At 38.5% G+C, this 24,957-nt stretch overlaps 1 protein-coding gene across 2 annotated transcripts in view; it reads right to left on the bottom strand.

Annotated features, from left to right (window-relative positions):
• Positions 1-892: 892 nt before the first annotated feature.
• Pde7b (phosphodiesterase 7B) overlaps positions 893-24,957 on the bottom strand; it is a 310,149-nt gene continuing 286,084 nt past the window's right edge. For both annotated transcript variants that reach the window (XM_076858226.2, XM_076858227.2), the window contains 5 exons: positions 20,021-20,112; positions 14,485-14,629; positions 12,395-12,491; positions 8,507-8,587; positions 893-4,537 (listed from right to left, as the gene is read on the bottom strand). In XM_076858226.2, the coding sequence (XP_076714341.1) occupies positions 4,320-4,537; positions 8,507-8,587; positions 12,395-12,491; positions 14,485-14,629; positions 20,021-20,112 (633 nt within the window). In that variant the 3' untranslated portion in view covers positions 893-4,319. The remainder of the gene's footprint in view (positions 4,538-8,506; positions 8,588-12,394; positions 12,492-14,484; positions 14,630-20,020; positions 20,113-24,957) is intronic.

Genomic DNA, 24,957 nt, shown 5'->3' on the forward strand with positions numbered 1-24,957 from the left:
CAAGTCAAAGAATAAGTTAGTGACAGAACGAGATTTGGGACCCATTTTTGTCTTGGAAGCTTATCTGCTTTCTGTTATGTTGAATGCGAGGAAGAAGCCCTGGCTACATTTGAACCTGTGCAGTTTCACAAATTCTTTAAAAAGCACTTCCTGGTAATGCCAATTTTTGACAAAAGTCCAGATGTTCTTTTTATAACCCAATATCCAGCACAACAACTAGACATAGTGGATCCTCAATATTTGTTCAATTGAAATCTACCTTCGAGTTGATTCTGCCAACTTGACATAGCAGCTGTTTCCCATTAGTATTTGAAGGTCATATCTGACCTTTTCTTGCAATACCACTGGGATCTCTCTTTTGATTTCAAAGTTATGATATAGAACATCCATGAATGAAAAGGTGGCTTTGCATTCAGACATGGGAAGGCATTCAGGAATCAGTGGGATTCTGAATACAAATCTCAATAAAATGAATATGAGAGGAATATATAGGATGTTTGTCTTTCCGTCTTCTATTTCAAGATAGATTTAGGATACTCAGCGGTCCTGCCTGAATTGTTTTAGTGTTTTTGGTGGCCTCTAATCCTGAAATGTGAGACTATATTTTTCAAAAATAATTTTTTGAGTCTTATATGTTTTCCTATCTATTTCCAATCATGTATGAATTTGAGAAATGTGAATCAGAAAAATATCGGGACTCCAGAGAAATGTAAGAGTTGAAGGGCGGCCCATTTCCTAACTTGGATCTAACTGCCAAGTGATGTCTTCATTGACATCAGTCCCCCAGAGGAATGAGTCACACAGACTATGTCTACATCTGTGTTCTTTCCTTGAATATTTCCAACTGATGGTCTGATAACATGTTATCTAGTGAGAATTAGGATATTTAATATTGTTATACTTTATGAAATCATCTTTATTTTTAATTGTTCATCTAGACATGCCAATGGGTATTGAGGCCGCATTTTGAGCAAAACTCACAATTTTTTCAAACCTTACATGTGTACACAAAAATGACACAATTTTAAGGATTTGCTTAAAAGAACAAAGCATGAGAAATACAGTGAGATACAAGCTCATCACCAAATCCAAATCAGTAAGCACATCTGATTCAATATGAGAAAAGATTACAAAACAAGTCTGCAATTTGTAGAAGCAGTATATGAAGACCAGGGATACAGGATGCACGCCAAAGCTCTTTGTGGGAAACCATAAGCAGGGAGACTCAGAGCTGGTTTCTACTTAGCCTAGCAGGGAGGTATGGATAGGCCAGAGTTTGGTGAGTCAGGGCTCACTATTCATTGTTGCTCTTTGAGGAAAAGCAGACTCTGACTCTCAGGCCTGGCAGTGACATATACTCTTTCTTACTTTGATCTTGACTTTGCTTTTAACTGACTAAAAATAGCCCTTTGAATCTTTTCTTCTCAGGCAATGACAGAATTAAACTTGGTAAGTCAATAATTGATGATCCATGGGCTAGGAGAATGAGACTGTAAAGATAAAAATCCATGGATGACCCAATAGCATGTCTCAACCAGTCATGGGACTCCTATTGAGGTATCACAAGAAAGCCAGGAGCAGGAAATAAAAGAGTTTTTATATACTTTTCTTTTTCTCCTTCCTTCCTTCCTTCTTTCCTTTCTCCTTCCCTCTCTTTCTTTCTTTCCTTTTTTCCTTTCTTTCTTTCCCAACAAATGCAGAACTCAAGAAATCTCCACACAGTCGAATGAAAGAGACAGATGCATATAATTTATATATCCTGTCTCACCTTTAGATTTTTATGGTACTGTTAGATACCTCATAGGCTTCACCATTGGATGTTGGCAGTTTTATCTGTGAGCTTTTCTTTAGGACCAATTGTAACAGAAACAATTTTGCTCTAAATACTGAGAACTACCAAGAAAACTCATTATCTTATGTATTTAAATAATGAAATACTTAAATTTAAATAAAGTCTGCTCCCTAACTCAAGATAGAGGTTCCATTAGCTAAAACAATGCCTTCTTTCCTATCTCTACTTTCTTGTGTCCAGTAACTGCTTTCCTTGATTTGATCTGAAACACATTAAAATTAAATCGACTATGTGAAAATGCTCTCTGCATTACTGAAGCAAAGTAAGAGTGGCCTGGAAGCAGGAATCCATCCAGAATATTCTCCTTTGGAGCCTCACCAAGCTGAGAGCTTCAAAATATTAAAGAGAGGAACACATGTCAGTTTGTAGTTACTACAGAAAACAAAAGTTTCCATAACTTCCCTTCTTATCCATATCAGTAATTGCAACTTATCATTCACCCATTTCATAAGATTTTCATACTTTCTTCAGCACCATCTGACAATTTCTCTTCCTTTAATGAAAATGTAACCAACTTTTCAAATTCCCCCCCAAACTTTAACTCCGAAAGCCTCTTTCTTTCTACAGGGACTTATTACAGGCCGGTCAAGTTTCTAACATTTCATTTATACATTAAAAGAAAGAAGAAAAAAACCAAACCAGTTGCACTTGGGAAATGAGAGTTGCTGTCCTTCTTTGAATTTGAGAAATAGCTTGATCATGGCAGAAATGATCATTCTCCCACTACCACACAGTTCAAGGGTAAAAATGAAAGGGACGTTGAGAGTTTTCAACTAACCTCAGTTATGATAGGACTTCTAAAGAAAAAAGTTCAATGCACAGAGTTTATAAGAGTAGAAAAGAATTCTGTAACTATTGGCTTTTTGTAGTCAAGTCTATACAGAGGAAAACGGTGACAAAATTCCAAGGTGCCTCTCCTTGCTACACTCCATAATTAACTACAATGACATGCCAGGAAAGTAAAGTTTGTCATGAAACTGAAATGATTTCTTTGCTCAAATAATATTAATTTCAGCTAAACAGTTGGTTAGTTGTTCACACGACATTAATGAAAAAGAAAAAATCCAGTTACTATTAACACCAAAGAAATACTTGCTAACCATAGACCAAAGGTACTTTGGTTCTGTAGCCATAACAGACAAATGTGTGGTATGGGAGCCAGGAATTCCCTGATGGTTAGATGACAGGGTCACAGAAGGTTTTTGAGACCTGCTATGTCTCCTGTGAGGCTGACGCACCACCACATTCCATAACAAGAGTCACATAAACACAAGCTTATCAGCTGGTTGGTTAAAACAGTGTGGAAACTTGTTGCGTTGAAAAGTAGCTTCAGGCTTGCTGAAGGGTCTCATTAGTCTGAGGAAACAATGCTTGGTGCCATAGATTAAAACTATGGTCTCAAGCGGAATGCATGTGAAGTTTCCAAAAATGTTTCCTCCAAGACTTTATTCAGTTTTGGTTTGTGACCTTAGCTGGAAAGCATAAAGATGGACATGGGCAGGCAGTTTAAGTTGGGCAGTTTTCAGAAGATGAAAGATGTTTAAAGTTAAGGCCTTTATCTGCAAACAATAGTATATTAATAAACTCTATATCATATTTACAAATGCATTCTCATGTATTAAAACTAACAATATTCTGTTCACAGTGCCATTGTTTATACAGGTAGCAATCCCATAATACTCATGTATTTTGGCATGGGAATCAGTAGCGCTTGGTATTTACAGAAAATGTACATGTATGAATATAAACAGGTCACTGAATCCATAAAAGACAGATTGGCTAACGGTGCGAAGGAATGAACTGTACAGCACCTTCCCCCGGATCAGATAGGAAACGCGGTTTCTTAAATTCAGAAGATGCCAAATTTCTGACCCAAAGTGGCATAAAGTCAGTAACAAAACAATGAACCCCCGTTCAAGTTTGGGTACACTGAGTAATCTTAGTCCAAAGTTTTAGATCCCTTGTCTAGTGCATAAAATATAAAAGTTAAAAAGATTTATTATTATTCTTATAATAATAATTATTATTAAAATAGAAGGTACTTTCTTTCACGCTCTTATTTGTGCTCTTGCACTTAAGACCAATATCCTTGGAGTTCCAAATATGCTGGTGTTTTTGTCCTGCAGATGGCAAACCCTAAGATACTCAGGTCTCAGGAGCTGCTGGTCACAGTGCGACCCAGGGCCAGTGGGGAACGTGGCAGAGGCACGGCTTCCTCCCAGTCTTCTCCTTGGGGGGCGACTGCCCCTGGAATCCGCTCCCACTTTCTTGAATGGAGTTGCTTCTTTCGGCAGCTAATGCTAGGTGAAAAATGGCTTCTGTACACTTGGGAAAAGGAGCGAGGCAGGCAGTGGGAGGAAAGAGGCAATCAAGGGAGCCCCGAGGCCACCCAGGTTAGGGACGCAGGATCGCGCTCCCGGGCGCGCTGCAGGTCGTCCTCCGCGGCGCAGGACCAGGGCAGGCGGCACTAGGGCGCATCGCCCTCCGCCACAGTCTGCTCCTCCTTCTCAGTCCCCTGGACCGCGTGGTCTGTGCTGCCCCTGCGTCTGTGCTGCCTGGACAACAAGCTCTTCCACTGGGCCTTGTTGTGTGCGAGGTGGCTTAGCATGTTCTCCGACAGGGAGCTGTTGCCGGTGAAGCGCGCCCACTCCCGGAACAGTGGCTCCACGATGTAGGTCATGAAACCTGCAACAGGCAAGGCCAACCCGTCACATCCTTCATAAGCACGACCCGGGAACCCGCGGGTGCCGGCCGGCCCGGGACTAGCACCAGCACCAGGCAACGAGATATGGTCACCACCCTTAGCATAGGAGCAGGAGATGCATTTCCTTGGGCTGTGGCTTATCTCTTTGTGCCTCAGTTTCCTGGTGTGAAAAGGAGCTGAGTACCAACCAAAGACATAGGGTCGTTACCACAATTCAGTGACTTAACACGTGGAGAGGGCTTAAATGCTCACAGCACAAAGTAGACACTAAACTCAATAAACATGGGCTGTTCTTAGTTACGGAGGGAGAAAGACAAGTGCTGGGAGGGAGGAAAGGCCTGAGGCCATTAGGAAGAGCAACTGCACTGATGGGACTATTCATGTTTACCCTATACCAGAAGATTTTTTCAAGATTATCATGTTATAGTTTGGTCTTGTTTTCATTGATGTTAAATAACTAAGTACGGGTAATGAAGTTTTCATTTTCTTTTCTTTCTTTGTTTTTTCTTTTCTTTTTCTTTCTTTCTTTCTTTTTTTTTTTTTTCTTCTTTTTTTGTACCAGGGATTGAACCCAGAGGGGCTTTACCACTGAGCCACATCCCCAGCACTTTAAATATTTAGAGATTTAGAGACAAGGTCTCTCTGAGTTGCTTAGGGCCTCGCTAAATTGGCCTCGCTAATTGCTTAGCCTCTTGAGCTGCTGGGATTACAGGCGTGCGTCACTGTGCCCAGCTTCATTCACTTTCAATCCAGATTTTTGTCTGCAAAAAGATCATGGCTTCAACTACCAGAGAAGATTGTTTGATATTAGACTTCTTTATTGCATATCCGTTCTCTTAATGATTGAAGCTTTTGTGTTTTCCCTATTACACATAATTTGTTAAGCAAAGATAACTTTCAGCCCAGGTAGGAATTTTTGGAATCATCACAAACTTGGACTTATTTAGGTTTTGATGTATTTTCTTGAAATGTAAATGTGGGGAGAAAAGGCAAATGTTTTTCAGCATAATAAAAAGTTTCCCACAACTAACTCTGTATGTTTAAAGGCATGTGAAGTACAAGGCTTGATTGGATCATCTTTTTGTTGACCAAACAGCAGAGATTTGACCTTTGAGGATGATAGAAAGATGGGAAAAGGAAGAAGCAATGTAAAATATTTTTGTGTATTTCTGCATGATCTCATCTTATGTGAAATGTGATTTAAATATTGTGAAAGCATTTTAGATGACCTGAACCCCAGGAAGAAAGTGAAGCCAGTGGCTTTATGTCTCTGTTTTGCTAAGATTATCTAGGGAGATGGCAAATAAGGATTTCCAATTTTATTTGCTATTTTCTTTTTCTCCTTCACAAGCTCCCTAATTTCTAATGTCTTTCACTGCAAAAATAATTAAATATTCAATATCTAAAGAGCTAGTTTGCAAAATGATGCTATTCTAAAGTTTGAAGTGTGAGTATCAAATTTACTTAAGTATAACGAGTTACAAATCCAACATGAAAAAAATGAACTCATTTTTTTCCCCTGAAGTTTTCCTGGAATTATATGTTTGCATTTATACTTCTCCAATAATACATATTCTTACACTAGATAGGAAAGCAATTTTAAAGTCTGAATAGACATCTGGAGGCAGTTTTTCAAATAAGGGAAGACTTCTGCACTATGGACTTGAAAGCCGACCCATGAGTGTGTGGTAGCAGCCTCTCTTCTCCAGGGATGAGAGGACTTTGTGGCAGCATTATCCTCCAGAGGGAAGCAGCGGGAGAAGGGAGGAGTGGAGTGGACATGGATTGAAGGAAAACTTCTTCTCCTTCATCTTTCTGTAAATTTTACTAATTTGATTTAATACTTTCTTTCTAAAATGCAGAATTTGGTGGAGAGAGGGGAGAAAGGAATACATGGGGAGGGTTACTAAGCCCCAGTGGGGTCCATTTGGGTCAATATAGATTACTTACCTAGAAATTCTTTTCTAAGCATAACTGAGACCTGCAGTCAGGAAATTCTCATTTTGGATTGGGATAGGGAAAAAAAAAAGAGTGTGTGAGGGGGTACATTTTTAGACAGAGGAAAGAGTTGCATTATTTAGGACTAACTGGAAGATTGTTGTCTTGGTGGGGGCTGGAGCCTACAACACCGACCAATCTTTTATCTATTTGTTTATCTCTGTTTTTCCAGGTTAGCTTGATCTACCCTTTTTACACTTTCCAACTCAGAACCAATGAGAGCATGGTGATGTGGAGCAGAGAGGGAGAAAGATTTATGATCTGAGAACCACATCATAATTACAACCTTTGTCTTTACCATAGGTGTTCTGGTATACCATCCACGGGATTTCCCTATTCACTCAACCCTACCTGTTTTTAAAAGAGGTATCTATGGTAACCACCTTTTCCTGAGCTAAAAATCAGGACATATGATCTGGCAAAGTAAGTGTGTTCTCATGACAACCGCAGGACAGAGTCTCTGAAATCAGGCTGTCTTGCAAATCTAGGCTGTGTGCTTAACAGTGTAAATGTTTTTGTTTGGAGTGTGTGTGTGTGTGTGTGTGAAAACAGTTGCTTGGTAAATTTCTTTAAAGCTGGAGTTTAACATAGTGAGTATCAGGCTTAGGAACGGAATCTGCAGAATTGCCATGGCTTAAGTGTCTGCTAGGACAGAACTGGGTTCAGGAACTCTCAGACTACATTTCTGTTGCTGATGCTCCACTGGCCCCAATGATTTTGAACTGCCATTTGTCCTGGGCTCTATTTTTTTTTTTTTTATCATTTCTCTCCCATTTTCAGGGAGAGGAATCTGCTTAATTGTGAAAACAATAAAACAATTAAGGGCAATCTGGATAAAGAGGGATCATCCTTAATCTCATAATCCCAACATGCCTATTTGATTAATTGTATATTCCATTCAAATCTTAATAGCTGTGTTTACTTAGTTCCTATCTCCTGAGGATGACTTCATGACTCTTCTGTGGACTGTGGATTAGATCTGACTCACAGTGATGGTCATTTTAATTTGCTCATATTTTCTCCATTTTCAGCAGATCTTTTCAGATGCCCTCTTCTTTCCCAGTGCCACGGTGTTAAGCCTTGAGCTTTACAGAAGTCTACAGCCCTGTGAATGCATTAAGCTAACTGAGGTCTGTGGAAACAGATAAAAAAAAACATAAACTGCTACAAATCAGGGCCAGAGATTACAAGGAAAAGAGTTGAAATTTCATGTTTGGATTCAATGGAAGGGAACTGCAAAGAGAAGAAAGGTTTACTTTAAATGTAGATGGAATTAGTGGGGTATTTTAAGGTGTGACAGAAATTCTTACTGGAGCAGAAATTTTCTTAAGTGCCTAAAATTTCTGCCATCTAATTTGATTCATGATCTTATGTATAATACAATTACATAAAGTAATAATTATTTTGGATGCACTAATTGCACTTTAATAGTTTATCATAATGGACACTAAAAAGAGAGTATGGTTTTAAGAGAATGAGACTGAAAATAAGTTTTGAAGTACAGAGTACAGAAAACAGGGATACCAGGTCATAGAGGATCAGGGCTCTAGGGGCCTGGGCCTTTGGAGTGAGGGTTAGGGATGAGGAATAGGGACCCACAGTGGATGGGCCCATAATTCCATTATGCTGATTCACCACCCTTCAAACCCTAAAGAGAGTATAGATTCTAGTTACTTCTATTTGATTTGATTTTGATTTTATTCTAAACCAGAAAGTTAAGTAAATACTGTAACTTTAGTACTAAGTGAGTTAAGGGTCTATAACAAAGTTAACATCCTATTTTTATAATTGAAAATTATTTAGTAGATCTTTCATGAATAAAGTGTCTATTGGATGCAGACATTCAGACCTTCAGTGCTGGTCTTTAGAACCCTACATGTAGATCTTTTCTTTGTGACTCCTGGCAGAGGCACCAAACTGCTCATTTCAAAGTGACAAGAAATTCAACTCACCAATCTGTATACTAGGGATTGAGTCTTTCTGTTGATTACAAAGAGGACTGATTTCCAGTTCAAATTTCTGTTCAAGGTCACCTAAGAATAAAGAGGAAGAAACACATTGGTAATCTAGAATTTATAAAACATGTGTCCATAGTTTTAATGACCTTGTTGGAAGAAGTTATCCTGGGGATTACTGTCGCCTCCCTTGTTATGGTCAGGTACTTGTTAAACACAGACTTGCTCTGCCTTGCTCTGGTGACTTGCCTAAAAAGGTAAATTTTAAGGGAGTCAATGACCGTTTATAATGAGATCATTATAAATAGGCGCATTCTGGGACTAGAATACTTTTGAACAGATCTAAATAAACAAAAGAACAGCTAGTTTTCTAACATGAAATAAAGGTTCTAGCCTTAAGTTCAGGTTAAGAAAATAGGGCCTCCCCTTCCCCTACTTCCTCACAGTAGTCTGGTTTTACCTGAGACAACTGGGAACAATAAATAGGTAGGAAATGGGTAGAAGGACCAGAAAGCTCTCACTTGAGAAGTAGCTCAGTCTGAAGCTACAAATTAATCAAAAATAAAGTCAGAACACCATTTAGTGTTGACATGGATTCCAGCTCCTTTCCTCACCTCCACATTTTAGTTAATAGTGAGTTTTCAGTCAAGCACAGCACTTCCTCACCCTCATCTCAAGGCATCCAACCTATGTTTTTCCCCGTCTTAGAACATCTCATTTTCCCCTTTCATTCACTCTTTTCTAACCCTAGTCTGGTCTTTCAATAACTCATTCTTAATTTTTGCTTCTTAGCTAGTTGGCTCCCATGTGTTTCTTCCATGTCAACTACACATGTTTTCCTGGGTGCCCTTTCTAAGATGGTATCATTCTCTTGTTCTCTACTTTAGCCAAGCAGATAGGGCCCTCCATGGTTCTCTCATTCTTACCTTCTGTGAGAAGGAGCTGGTCCACAAAGCAGGAGCAGCACCTCCCCCCACCCAGTGCCTTTGTCCATTTCCATTTCCCTCTAGTCTAGTGCCATCCAGTAGGATTTTTTTCAGTGATGAAAGTGTTCTCTGCACTGCCCACTCTGGTAGCTCTTTGAAACATGATCAATATAACTGAGAAACTAAAATTTAAACTTTGTTACATTTTAATTAAATTTAGTTAGCTGCATGTGCCTCATGGCTACCATACTGGTAAGTGTAGAGCTGAACCCACCCTTCAGTTCCCAGCCCAAATCCCACCAAGCACCAAGTCCTCCCTTATGATCTCTATCATTAGGGGGCTTCCAATGAGATCATTTGTTATCTCATTTATTCAACAGGCATTACAAAGCACTTGTATGCTTCAGGCATTTTACTAATCAGTGTACAAAAAGGAAAGTCCAATAGTCGTTTCCCTTTAGGATCTTTGCTGATTAGTATTTTGAGAGTAGAAAACAAACTGGTTGCCACTTCTTCATATTAATCATAATAACTTCCCAAGTGGGGCTTTGTTCATAGAAAAACCACATTTTTGCTGAGGATTTGACAAGGCTGGAGCATATATTTAAAAAATGCTTTGGGAAACTGGGTTTATGAGGAGATACCAATCCATAGTCAAAACATGACTTTCTTAAGGTATTGAGGGTGGGGAAGGAGGTGCATCATGTTTGGAATATCAATCTCTGTTCTGAGAATCTAACACTTTTCTGAATTTGTAGAATCTCCTTTGCCTTTCCCTTTGTGTCTTCAACTTTGATTTTAAGAGTTTGCTTTTGCTTGACATTATGAGTCACTTTGTCCAGGAATGTTGGTAGTCTGTGGAAGCCTACCTGTTGGTAGCAGGCTGGGATGAATTGGGACTTAAGTCCAAATCTTAAACTGCAAACTAGAATAGGATCAATCAAATTGATACAAGTCATCCTTATAGAATTAAAAAAAATAGTTCAGTATGGAGGACAGGCTGTTGGGATGAGCAGATAATCTGGTCTTATTCTCAAAGCAGGAAAAATTTCTGCCAGAAGCTATTAAGATAAAAGGACCCACTCTTTCTCTGTTCCTTCCTCTGCCAGGAGACATGCCAGAGAAGTGTATGAAAACTCACCTTTAATAATCAGTAACAAATGTTCTATTTTTATAATGCTGTACATGCAAATATTATTGGGACAAGTTTTATAATTCTGTACATGCATATATTATTTTTTTATAATGCTGTACATGCATATATTATTGGGACAAGTTTTTGCAAGAAGATTAGGTTACCACTGATGCCGTTACTCCACTTAGTTAACAACTTTGATTCACTAACTCTATGGGATTTAATATCTGCATGAGTGTTGTGGTCCTTGCCTCAAATTTCTCAAAATCTAAATAAGTGGCTGGGCCTGGTAGCACATGCCTGTAATCCCATCAACTGAGGAGACTGAGGCAGGAGGATCGAAAGTTTGAGGCCAGCCTTGGCCACTTAGTAAGACCCTGTTTCAAAACAAAAAAAATAAAATAAAATAAAATAAAGGACTGGGGATGTAACTCAGTGGGCTCAATCCCCAGTACTGAGTTTAATCCCCCGTATGGCAAATATAAAGCAAAACACAACAAATTTAAATAAGGAGCTAGATAAGCAAAAACAAGATTTAAACCCCAATTGATGCCAGAAGTAGCATGGGATCGAGTCAAAACCAAGTGGGTCAGAGTAGAATCTTTTCTCTACACCATTGTTTGATCTCCAAGATGAAGATCCTAGCACTTCTCCCACTGCTATTTCAATTAGTTTATATATTACAGAGCAAAGAGAGTACTTATCCTACCTAATACAAAACCTCTTTGCTCCAATTTCATCATATTTCCTTTTGCTTCGCCCTCAGAGGAGATTTTATATCATGGGCAACTAGAACTGAGCTTTTGATTTCTCAGCTCTCATTCTCAATTCAGGTATAATTAAACAGTTGTAGGGACTTCATGAGCACTTCTGTTCTGAGAGGAAAAGGTAGTGAGCAGAGCCTTCTGGCCCCACATGAACTCAATTCTTCTTTGTCTTCTGTCTTTGGGGCCACCACAATGTCATTGACACATCTTTCAATGGAGGCTTCTCCAAAAGGCTCACTGTTGCTATTTGACCTCCCCACAGAGCTGGTCTGAGGGACACTTCAAGCTTTGTTTGTTCTCAGCCTCTCCAACCTGATCCTGTCACTGGCATGAGGGCACCAGAGATGCCTGAACAAATATCCTGGATGTTGAAACCAGGCCTGAAGAAACAAGGCTGTGTTTAAAGGCCAGTCTTCCACCCAAGGGCAAGGTCCTGCTTGCTAAGTCGTTGCCTTATTTCTGAAGGAGGGTGATCTTTTCAAAATTATAGCTTAACTCAGGGCCACTTGTCTTTTCACAGCAAAATTCTCCTGCCTCAATGTCGAAACTGTGTTTGAAAGGATGAACTCAACTTTCCGTCAGCTATGTTCTATTTAATTATTAACCTTGTTTGAGAAAGAGAGAGAGAGAAAGTCATACCAAAGGATTGGAGTCCTATTTGAAGGGAGATGGTGACCCCAAATGGCACTTAGCCTTTAGGGGGTGCTCAGCTTATTAAAATGAAGGTCAGGGTAAAGATCAAACTGTTCCTCACATTATCATATCCACAGAGGAAAGCTGTGTACACGTAGGTGTCGATTGGTTTATATATGTATATCTTACTTTCACTCCTTTTTGGTGCCTCATTAATACCCGTTGCCATAGCAAATCAACGTTATTTGTTAATTTTTTTTTTCCACAGAAGATTTGGATGGTTTGCAGGAGAGCTAAAGAGAAAGGTTAGGATAATAAGAATTTGAAGAACAAATGTCACGATAGATTAGCCATTTCCTGTTTTATCAGGAGAGATGCCTAAAAGGAGAAGGGGCAATGCAGTCACTGTGGGATCTCTACTAACCTTGCCTGTAGAATTCTTCACAGACCCTTTCACTCCACTGCTTGCTCATCTCCCAGATTCTACAAGGATTGCAAATGTCAGCACACTTCAAGGCGATCTGAGAAGGGACAGGGCAGAGAGAGAGATTGTCAGAGGATGACCCTTTAATTGCCTGTGGACCTGAAGCCAAAGGGCCGTCACACCAGCCAGCCTAGTGGTACCAGCCCCAAATTCACAGAGGGCCTCCCTGACATGCCGTTTCAGGAAATAGCATTTATTCATAACTATCCAAAACCCTTCGTTTAGAACTCCTGCTTTATAGCAGTGAGAGGAAGAGAAGAGCCACCGTCCAGGGACATGGAGCTTCCTGGAAGAGACCTGGGGTGGGCAAGCCAAGGATAGACATGGCCTGGTTCCTTCCTTCTATAGCCCCACTCTTCCAGGCAGGGAGGCTGCAGGGACCCTGACCAGGCTCAAGTGAGATCATGTGTCACCCGCTTTCATGCTGACCCATTTCATATATCACTTAGGTTACGTGTGTTTGCATTTATGAGCCTGTTTCTGTGTGTGTATATAAGCTCAGACTACTACCAGGGCACTAAATCATATGAAACCTAGGAGTGATGCATTTGCACAGCTACCTCGGGGCCTCCTTGGCCTGGATCAGGGATGTGATGTGCTTTGGTCAATGTGATGAAAACCCTAGGAGGGTTACCTTGAATTCCTACCATGTAGATTCTAACACCAATGCTAAGAGACTGATGCCAAGAGACCTGTCTGCCAGCAGTGTCTATAGTTTTGACCCAAATTCCTGGGATCACAAACAGCTAGCTATGTTTGGGTCTAGGAGAACTTTAGATCTTATTAAGATGAAAGTTTGGTTACTTATTTCCTGGTTCATGAGGGCACCAGTACATGCTGGAATAGGTCAGGGACAGAAGTTCCCTGCAGGTTCTGCCCTTCTGGAATTCATCTGAGTCAGCAAGTCTTCCTTCTGAAATATGCAAATGTTCAGGCCAATCTTTCAACCACTCACAACTTGGCTGAGTCACTCCAAGCAAATACCTGGTTCGTCTTTGAACACTCAGGTATCAGAAAATGAGTTTGGAAAGAAAGAAAGGAGGGAGGTCATTCTAAAGCTGGGTGTAGGGCATGTCCTAGAAGGACTGGACCAGTTTGGATAGCTGTGGAGCAGGGTGTGAGGCCTGAAAAAAAACCCCAAAAAGAACAGTCAAGTCTCCAACTCCTTAGCTAAATCTGGTCTACCTAGATGAGTCCAGGGTCTGTATAGTCAGACTTTTGTGTTAAAAGGGAAAAAGGAAGCCAAGAGAAAATGAAAGATCAAAAAGGCTCTCATTTGGACACGAGGTCAAACTTCTACTTCTGAGGTCCACTCTTCTCCTTGCTCTCACATTGCAAGTGACTTCTTGCCATGGAGTAAAGCAGAAAGAACTGGGCCTGATCCAATTCAATTCAATTCAGTTCAACTTAAAATAAATTATTTATTGGAGTCTAAAAATGGTAAGTCTCAGATTACAATAGGAGTGAAGGATGTAAAGCAAACCCTATTGAATTAGGTTTTAGGTAAACGAAAGCTACTTGTTTTTTAATTTTTGATAGAATTATAATGAACAATAAACTTTTATGTTATAGAAACAGTCTTTTAAACTGCACAGATATCACACTGGTCAAATTTATACCAAACCACAAAATGAGGGAACCACTTGGGCTGGGGGGTGTAGCTCAATGGTAGGGTACTTGCCTAGCACAAGCAAAGCCCTTCTGGGTTTGACTCCCCAAAACCTCAATAAAAGAAAAAAAAAGTGTTTGACACTGCATGCATGCAGCCTTCCAGTGAGGTTAGTTTGTGGTGAAATAGTTACTGAACAAGGAAAAGTGAGATATTATCGACTTACTGATGCAAAACCAAGATTTTGCTTGCTTGAAAACCACTTTACAATTTCATGCGTCTCCAAACTTTTAATAAAGTAGGTCAATACTCTAACTTGTACCATGTGAGACAACCCCTTCTCAAATGTGTTAAAATTATCGATCATGCCCCTGAGGGTTTTTGTTGAGCAAGGCTAATGGCTTTTGTTGCCATTGTTTACCTGAAGCATAAAGTGTCTGTCGTGAGCATCCTCCAGCCTTAAGTCTTTATTGTGGAGGTGAGTTTTCAATCGGGTCAGAAATTCATTCTGCCTGTTGATGTCTGTTGCCAAGATCAGGGAGCCCAGCTGCTGTTCAATATCCTGTCTGCATCCACAAGAATGAAAGAGAAAAACACACACAGAGAGCAAATCCCTTTGAGGAGAATGATTGATTTCCTCATCACCAGGTGGCTTGTAATCTCATTTCTGCCTTTGATTCTGTTTATTACACAGGGTCCCAGTTCCTCACAGCCTAAGAGCTGGTCTCCCATCCTTGGACAGGAGGTATGCCAGACCTGCACAGAGTGATTGAAACTTAGGTGAACAAAATTGTGGAAGTTTATATAACCCCAAGGGTTCCTGCGGGGGGTGAGCATTGAAAGCCAGATAGAAATCCATGTTTTGAGGTGGATACAAAAAGACTTGCAGAATCACAGGAGTTTGGGTTGTGCTTCTAGAGACTTCTAACTAGTTCAAATATTAAGATTTTCATGGAGGAAGAAAACGGCAAATAAAAGTAATAATGAAGAAGGTAACTGTGGCACTGTGGAATGGGAAGTCTAGTGACAGCACAAAACAGACCAAAATGATACAATAGAACTTTAGAAAAAAGTGATTAAGACATTGTTACAAACTAGTGGGCAAGGGATATGTTTGCCAACAAATGGTATAGGGAAAATGGGATATTTTGTAAAAATAGGCAAGTTAGGGCTTTATTTCACACGTAGAATGTAATTGGTAGAAAGAGGGATCCATAACTATTTTTAAAATTCACCCTTAAAAGTGAAATATGTTTTAAATGGAGTGCATAGAGCATACATATAGAGTTCAATGAATAAATACAAAGTGAACATCTTGTAATAATCACCACCTGGGCTAAGAACATGACTGCCAGTATCCCCTTTGTTATCTCTCCCATTGTATTCCCTCTCCATGCCTAGAGTTACCACCTCTAGATCTTGGCTTTAATGACTTTGTACTAATTATAATAATTTATCACCTGTGCATGCATGTCTAAATGATATGATTTTAACCACTTTTGAATGTACAGCTATATGATATGTATCAATTCATGTCTTTCTTCTTTACCTTAAAATGATGCTTTTGAAATTCATCCATGTTCTTTATATTGTATTCCATTGTAAGAATAAACTAAATGTGTTTATCTATTCTACTTTTAATGGTCATTTGAGTTGTTTCTAGTGCTTGACAGCTATGAAAAATACCACATCAAACATACTTATATCTCCAGTTATACATGTGCAGAAGTTTCTCTAGCACTTGTATAACTGGAGATATCTGGAATTCAATTACTGGATTACAGGGTACATTTAGCTCTGATTTACTAGATATTGCATTATTATTATTATTATTATTATTATTATTATTATTATTACTGGGTATCAAACCCAGGGCTTCAAGTATCAAGGCAAGCACGAGCCACATCCCCATTCCTAGATATTGCCAATTATTTTCAAAAGGATATTATAAATTTGCATTTCTAGTAGTAAAAGATGAGATTCTCCTCATTCTACACTATTATCCTTTATGTTTTTTGCCATCTGATGAGTATGTCAAATAACTCTTTAGTTTAAATATAATTTTTCTTAATTGCTACTGAGACTGGACATATTTTCATGTTGTTTACTGGACATTTGTATTTCCTCTTTTGTGAAGTTTCTACTCTGATCTTTATCTGTTATTCAATTAGCTTGTCTTGATTTTTCTTATCGATTCTAAGAATTTCTTATATATTTTAAATATTGGGCCTTTGAAAATTATGTGCTGCAAATATCTTCTCTCACTTTGTGGCCTGTCTTTCTACTTTAAGATGTGCTATATTGAAAAAAAGTTTTAAATTTTAAAGTAGCGTAGTCTATACTTCTTTTTATTTATGATTAAGTTCTTTCTCCTATTTAAGAAATCATTTTCAATTATTTTTTAAAAAATATTTATTTATATTTAGTTGTAGTTGGGCACAATACATCTATTTTATTTACTTATTTTTACGTGGTGCTGAGAATCAAACTCATGGCCTTGCGCATGCTAGGCAAGCGTCTACCGCTGAGCCACAACCCCAGCCCCAATCATTCTAAATTCTGATGAAAAATTTCCCTTCAGTATAATTTATAAGCTTTATAGTCCCACTGTTCATGTTTTCAAAGACCCTTCATTCATGTTTTCTAATAAGCTATACATACAGCTTTAACCTATTTTCAAACAATATGAATAATCATATAAAACAGGCAGTGCATAAAAGAAATACAAAATGCCCCCAAATAGGAAGTGATAGTTTATATTCTTAGCATCACAAAAAGCAAATCAAAATAGCTATGTGATACTATTCCTTCCATTTTTATTGGCAAGAGTTGAAAGTAACTGCTAAATAATTTGCTAAATTAACAAATGATTGCAATACCTAGTGCAGTTGATGGTGTGGGTAAAATGGTCTCTCTCAGGCTCTGTTGTGAGAGTGTAAATTAGTGCAATAATTCTGGAGGGTAATTTAGGAATCAGTGTTAAAAGCATTTGATGGTAGAAATAATTTAACCAGCAGTTCATCTACAAATTTATATTAATGTGTTGGTGAGACTGTGATCAGTAAAGACAGGTGTTATAAGGGTACTTATTGTTTTTAATAATGAAACATTTTAGGGAGGAAAAGATCACAAAAATTATCAAATAGGAGATTAGCTACATAAGCACTGGTACACTCATCCTATGCAATTAGTAAGTATATGATGTACAGCTTTATTTATTAATATGGACAAATGTCATGTATTATTTTTATATTAACAAGCAGGATACAAATAGTATTAGGTGTGATCTCTGTGTTCATAGCAAAGAAACTAGAATGATGTATAGTGGGAGTTATTTTCATTTTCTTCATTATATTTTAAATTATATAAATTCTTTAAGATATGAGTATTTATTAATTGAGACATGAGTATTACAGTTGGAAAATATAACTATTTTAGTTACGTGAAATGTTTTATGAATCAAATTTAAAGACAATCTAAAACCTTCAAGCAATATTTACAACATATAACAAATGACTACTGTAGTTAATATACGAAGAGTTCTTACAAATGAATAATACTTATGGGAAATACAAAAATTTGTTCTCTAAATAAATAGCAATGGCTAGTAAATATTTGAAAAATGTCAATGTCATTTTAGCTAAAAGATTTATGCTGGAGATTGCAGTTGTAGCTCAGTGGTGGAGCACTTGCCTAGCGTGTGTGAGGCACTAGGTCTGATACTCAGTACCACATAAAAATAAATAAATAAAATAAAGGTATTGTGTGCAATTACAACAATTTTTTTAAATTTATGCAAATCAAATGAATCTCCTTCTCTCTGTCTCTCTACATCTCTTTATTCCCCCTCCATATATCATATATACTCATAAGGGTATATCAGATTTTCAAATACATAAAAATATAATAAAGATAAATATGAAGTTTTATGATGGCACATTGATAGATTTTCTTATAACTCACTAATGGAAATACTGGTAGATATAGCTTTTTGAAAAAACAATTTGGTGATACGCAACAGGAATCTTAAAAATTTAGACCTTTCTGGCCAATAATTTCTATGTACAAATATTTCTGAGAAAATAATTTGTTTAAGAATGCATGATGATATTCATACAAAAAAGTTAAAAACCATATAAATTTCAAACACTAATCTGTAGTTACAGCCTTTTGGGCACTATTTTGGCCAGTAGCCAATAAAATGATTTTACTTTAACAGACTTAATTATGTCTTTATCATAAGTGAAAAATATCAGGACATAAACTTTAAACTAAGTCCCCCATTTTCTTAAAATATGGCTGTACTGAAAAAAGAGTAAAGGGATATATACTAGCCAGGATAACATTAATGATTTCCAGATGTCAGGATTATAAGTCATTTCAATTTTCTTTTTAACAGGTTAAACCTTATGAAACCACCAATATTCTGCTTTTGACTTTCAGCCACTTCATATGGTTCAAACCAATACTTTTCTCAACTTTCCTTAATTTCTACAGTTACTGTCTTGCTTTTAAAAATCAGAAAATGATTTGCAGGAGGATAGGAATAATAATAATGATTATGGTGATGACTTTTGTTTTTTCTTTTCACATAAATCACTGCATAGCAATTATTCTTCTAACAAAAGCATTTATGACAAGTGTCTCACAAAGACATACGAATATGGTATTTTTATTTGGATTTCATAGAGGTGAGTAGGAGTATCTCAGCAAATGAATACTAATTGAGCATCAAGCAGGATTAAGGCGGGCATTATTGGGGACAAGGCTGGTCACCCTGCATCCTTCTCTCTCTTACTTTTCCCTTTCTTTCTTTTCTATCTTCACTTTTCTCCCTTTTTTTCTTTACTTGTCCCTCCCACTCACCCCCATCTTTCCTTCTTTTCTTTTTCTTGTTTGATTTCTTGCTCAAATTTTTAGTTTTTTTGGAATTTGGTTCTTTGTATTTACGATTTATTATTCTAGTAAAAGGTACATGTTTTTATACCATGTACGAGGACTGGTTTTATTTGGTTCCAGGGGGTAAAAAGTCATCAAGGCCGAAGTTCCTACTGTAAGCTCCACATTCCTCTGGGTTGGAGGAAACAGCATGAGATAGTATCAGAGGGCCAGGAATAAACCTCCAACACATAGCAGGCTGCTAGTCCTATGGGGAAATGCCACTTGGTCCTTGACCCCAAGTTATGTGCTTGTCATTAAGAAGGGTACAGTGATCTATTTTTGCCACTCACCTAATTTCCTCAGGTTCTGCATATTTTCATTAAACAGATCAGAATTAGTGATGGCCTTGGAACACAGGATAGCCGCTAGTTTGGGTCCCTGAGGAAAATGAAGCAGTGGCCTTGGACTTGGTACGATCCGGCCTACATACTGGGTCTAATGAACAGTAGACCAGGAAACTAGAATTTCCTCTTCTGTTTAAAATGCAAGATTCATTAGACAAATTAATCGTGACAAAATTGCTGGGCCCAATTCAATTACTTAACAAAAGACATTTTAGAAAAGAATTTCTAATTACTATTTCTGCTAAGACTGGCAATTACAAAACACACTTTAGTCAACCAGTCCTAAATCTAGCCAGAGAATTTCTATGTTCCTTCTTGACAAATATTTATTCTTTGATTCTAAGTGGGAGGACAATTTTACTAACATAAAGGACAGGAATTTGGCAAAGCAGAGCACTGATGCTGAAAAGTGTGAAAGCCGGAGAGTTGTTTATCATCTTTTTTCCTGACTTTGGGTCAGAGACCGTCCAAAGCCCTTTCAAAGCACCCAGAGAGATTCTGGTTTCTGGGTTGCAGTAACTGACACCAAATCTGCTCGGATAGACAAGCGAGGGCAGGCAGGAAGCACAGCGGCTGGCTCCCAGCCACTCACGCAGGGGGTCCCAAGCACGCCCTAGAGAACACCTTATCTTTACTTGTGCACATCAGTCTGTTTCATCTCAGAGCACTTACGTCATTTCCTTTGGCAAGTGAGCAAGAAGCCTTGATTCTCGAAGCATGCCAATTGTAGATCGCCAGTGGTGATTCTCCAGCACAGACATATTCTAGAAAGAAAGAAAACAAAAGCTATAAATGAGGGAGAAACCAGATACTGATCTTTCACCTAAACACAGCTGCCTGGAGGCTAGCGTCTTCCCTCCGGCCAGGTGGTGTCTGATACCACACAGAGGCAGACCAGAAAAGAGACGCAAAGGATATCCACCACAAGGCCTGTCCCAGGCTACAATGACGGTGGGAAAGTGGCAGGGTCTGGGGACCCTCCACTGCAGGACTGAATGAGGCTCAACTCCTGGCCTCATTCACTTTTATCTCTGCCCGGCTTTCAAGAGCTCTGCCAAGCAACACCAACTCCAAAAGACAGAAAGTGAAGCAGTTCATAACAGGGAACAATGAAAACCAGAGGCTCTACAGTCAGAACATAATCCAAGTTTATTCTACCAACCGATCAGAGGCAGGTCTCCCAGCTGCTGTTTTAATCCCCTGCCCTGACCATTGACTCTCACATTGATAACAACCTGCTGAGTCTGAACCATCAGGGCAACTGGTGACACATTAAGAGTCCCAGTCAATAGTGTTTTGACTTAGCAGTGGGGGGTTAGTTCTTATGTATACTAAAGTTTGAGAACCACTGTCACGAAGACAGCTCTGACAATAACCTTCATGACCAGAACACTGACATTAGCCCAAATGTAGATTCCATGGTTGGAGTCCACAATTGCTCTCTTGTTCAAATGTCTTGATCTTTCTTACTTTGTGGGAGTCTCTACTGTGTTCAATATTTCCTTTGACCTTATTTTTTAAAATAAATATGCTTGTCACCTGAACATTTGATTAACCATTTAAATAAAGATGGAATCTTATCATTATGCTTTGTTCTAATTATCAACACTATGGACTTCTGCTGACTTCATGCACACAGGATAGAACCCTTCTCAATTCCAGGCAATCGTTTGCTTTATTTCCTTAATTGTTTATTAATTTTCTGTCTTGTTTCAAGAGGGGTATACCCACTCTCTACATAGTCTGTTCTCTCCCTCTCGCTCTCTCTCTCTCTCTCTCTTTTTTTTTTAAGTGTGGGGATCAAATCCAGGGCCTACCATTGAGCTACATCCCCATCTGTGTTAAACTGCTATTCATTTCTTTCATTGCAAAAGAGTCATTATTCTTTGCTCACCACTTGACCATGTTTGAACCAGTGATGAGATTTTATTACTTTCGTCCATTGGTCTATTATCTCCTTTTGGGCATGAGCCATACACAACAAAAAAGAAAGTTTGTTAGAAATAACATGCTAGACTAATTTGTTTTGATTATAAAGATTTATGGGCACAGAGAGTGATAGGTTAGTGTGATGTAACAGATGTTCAATCCTGCAGTGACATTTAATTCAGTAGCTCATGAGTTCACTTGCAAGACTAATTCAAGTAGATGTGTGGACACAAGTGACCTCATGTGAGTTTTTCAAGGGGTCAGAAAACTGTAACAGGACCTAATGATAAATGATACTGTGTCTGTTGGGTGGAACAAAACTGTCTGGAGGATGCTCTAAGCAATTTTATTATGCCAGCCTGACTTAACATCTTCATTAATATTCTTCCTGGAGGCAAAGTACAAAGATCCTTGGGAAATTTGCTGGTGAGACCATATTTAGAGAAGAGCACCAAGAAAATGGATGGAAATTGAATAGGCTTGGAACCTGACAGAATAAAAGACAGCCGAGTTTGTGATTGTAGATACACTATTTTGTGGAAGAGTTTTCATACAAAAAAGAGTTTTTGGGCAGTGACTTCCAGAGAGTAAGAAAACAAAAACCCTCTGCTGTTGTTAACATAGATTATAAAAATTTTTATTTCCCAAAGGGGCCACACTGCGCAGGAGGGGCTAGAGTGGCTTTAACCCAGGTCAGACGGACTTGAGACTTCAGCTCTGCGCAGGACCTTGTAGTCCCCAAGAATCTCCTCTGTGCTCCAACATCTAGGATTCCAGAAGCCAGAAATGTATAAGTTGATGAATGCCTGCAATGAGATGTGATTTCCTATACACTTTTCGGAATATCTAAAATTGAAAGTCATCAAGATATGTACTATATATTTAAGAGAAACTTAAATACCAAATTTAATGCCAATTTCTCTCTCCTTGGAAGAAACACAAAAGTAATCTATTTTTAAATCAATTTTTAAAGAATTTTAAATCAATTCTGTCCCCTGTAGAATTTACATTTTCTTTTCTTTTGGTGCTAGAGATTGAACTTAGGGCCTTGCACTTACTAGGCACATGCACTATTACTGAGTTACAACCCAACCCTAGAAATTATATTTTCATTCCATTTCCCCATAGAGAATTATTCTAATTTAATGAATTAATTCTAAATTCAATTATTCTATTTTAATGAAATATTTTTGATGTGTGAAAATCTTTTATTTTTTCCCTATCATATTTCTCTGCAATGAAAATAAATAAGTATTTAAATTGATATTTTTTGGGGGGGTACCAGTGATTGAACTCAGGGGCACTCAACCACTGAGTCATATCTCTAGCCCTATTTTGTATTTTATTTAGAGACAGGGTCTCCACTGAGTTGCTTGTGGCCTTGTTAAATTGCTGAGGCTGGCTTTGAACTTGCAATCCTCCTGTCTGACTGAAATTTCAATGCAAGGGATTTTCCTAACATCAGACTCTAAGCATTAAATATTTTTTTGAGCTTGAATTCATCATGCAATTATTATCTGTAACTAATTGACCAAAGCACATACATAAGGAAATTTGGAAAAAATAACTGTGCTTAAGAATAAAAATGTATTGGTAATGTAAAAATTTATGAGATGGATAGGAATGTTAGGTTATCTCAATTATAGAAGAATTTCAATATTTCTTGTGATTTCTTTGGAGTTTTTGTAGCAGGGACAACCTGCAGTATGATTTGTAAGGGGTAAGAGGGATGTCTTTCTTCTGTAAAGTAGGAATAGGGTGATGGTGATAGGTGAGAAAAGGCAGAATTGAGGTTGCTGTTCTGTAAGCACATTCCAGGCAGGTCAGTTGAAGGGCTTGAAAATGGATTCTGTTGATACTATTCATGCCTGTGTACCTGTTGGAAAGTCTTCATGTGTCCCCATGGACACATATGCCCTGTTTGAAAATGGCTGCCATCCATGACTGCTATTGAGAGCAGGGCATACCTATTCATCTTTGTGCCATAGTCTGTGGCACAGTGCCACCTGAATAAGTAAATATTTGTTGAATGGATACTGAGTAATTAGTTTCCCAAACCCCAAAGTTTCATAGCTGCAAAAGTTCAAAGAAACATTAAAAGAAAAAGAGTCCTATTTGAATTTTTGGTCAATATCTGGTAAAAGTCAGATTTGGGAATTTTCTGTTGTGAAATCCTCATACTTAGGGCAATGTCAAAGAGATTTTTAAATATGAAAGCAATTGGCTCTTATCCCCTACTCATTCAGACAACCCAGACCGGATAAATGACTCCAGAAATAACCTGTATTTGGTAGCATTTGTCAATTCTGAGATGCAAAAAACATCATTATAATGAATTTTAAAGTCACTTCCACGAATTCTGCATGGTGTGCTCTTAGTAAGGACATAAGAATCCGTAAAAGTTGTTCTTAAATATTCACTGCAGGCAATGGTGTTTAGACTGAAAAGTTTTGTGATAAGGGAAGCAATAGAGGATTGTGAAATCATATAGGAGACAAATATAAGGTGCGATTTTAGAGAAAAAGAGGCTTCAAGAGGAAGATACTGGCAAGTTGCGACCAAAAAGATGAATGCGTTAGGAGTCAGAGAGTACTAGGCAATGTACTATATTATACATTATACCGAGCAAAATACACACTACAGTAGTATACTATACGATAATACATTTGATTAAACTAGGTAAGAAGGAAGAGTAAGGGGGACACTCGATATCATTCTTCTCTGTTTTATTGTTGTTTATTTTCTGTTTCCCTAGGAGGAAGCTTGGATTTTTTTTTGTTTGTTTTTATTTATCTTCTGTGTTCCCAGCACCTGACATGTGTTAAGCACTCCATAAATGTTTGTTGAATGAATACAGTACTAAGTGATAAGTTTGGGAAACTAAAATAGTTCCGACTGGATGCTGCACAGGAGCCTGTAGGGAGATAGTGGGAGGAGAGGCTGGATGACAGCAGGGGTCAGGGGAGGATGGGGCTGGAACACCGTGTTAGGCCATTTGGAGGTAGTCCCCTGGAGCAGTGGGGTTTTGAGCAGGAGTCCCTGTGGTCAGATATGAGTTTTAGGAAACAACTCTGGCTGCACAGTGGGGAAGGGGGTGAACCCGGCAAGGCTGAGTGTATGTGGATGTAAGAAGGAAGGAAGGTGGGGGTGCCCTGAACCAAGGAGAGGTGGGGGCTGGGGAGCAGGCCTGAGTCAATGGCCAGGGATAATGATGCCAAGTCCTCCAGAGCATGGAGGCATCTCCACTCTGACAGACTCGTCTGACTTTTATAGAGGCTCAGATCACTCTCAGCAAAAGGTAAACTGAGAAAAAGAAGAAAATCAACAGAAATGATCACGGGGATCTAAAGAAATGATTCCATCTTACTAGCCTTTGACATCTCAGCTGCTTTTGAAATACACCTTAGGTACCACTTCTGCCTACCTTGAAGAAGTCTCAGCTCAGTGATTTCACATTATGATGACAAGTTCTGGGTCTCAACTTGGCATACTTAGTTTTCAGAAAGACCTTCATCTTATATTTGGAAGAGAAAACAACCACCTTAGTGGCCACAAGACCTATTAGAATTTTCATTTGGGATAAACAAAACCCTTATACTTTTGGTGGTAAAAACATTTATTTCTCTTTTTGTTGGAATCATCAAGTATTATCCACTCTAAGAACAAAACAAACCCTTTGT

The sequence above is a fragment of the Callospermophilus lateralis genome, chromosome 6 (genome assembly GCF_048772815.1).
Source record: "Callospermophilus lateralis isolate mCalLat2 chromosome 6, mCalLat2.hap1, whole genome shotgun sequence".
Classification (NCBI taxonomy): domain Eukaryota; kingdom Metazoa; phylum Chordata; class Mammalia; order Rodentia; family Sciuridae; genus Callospermophilus; species Callospermophilus lateralis.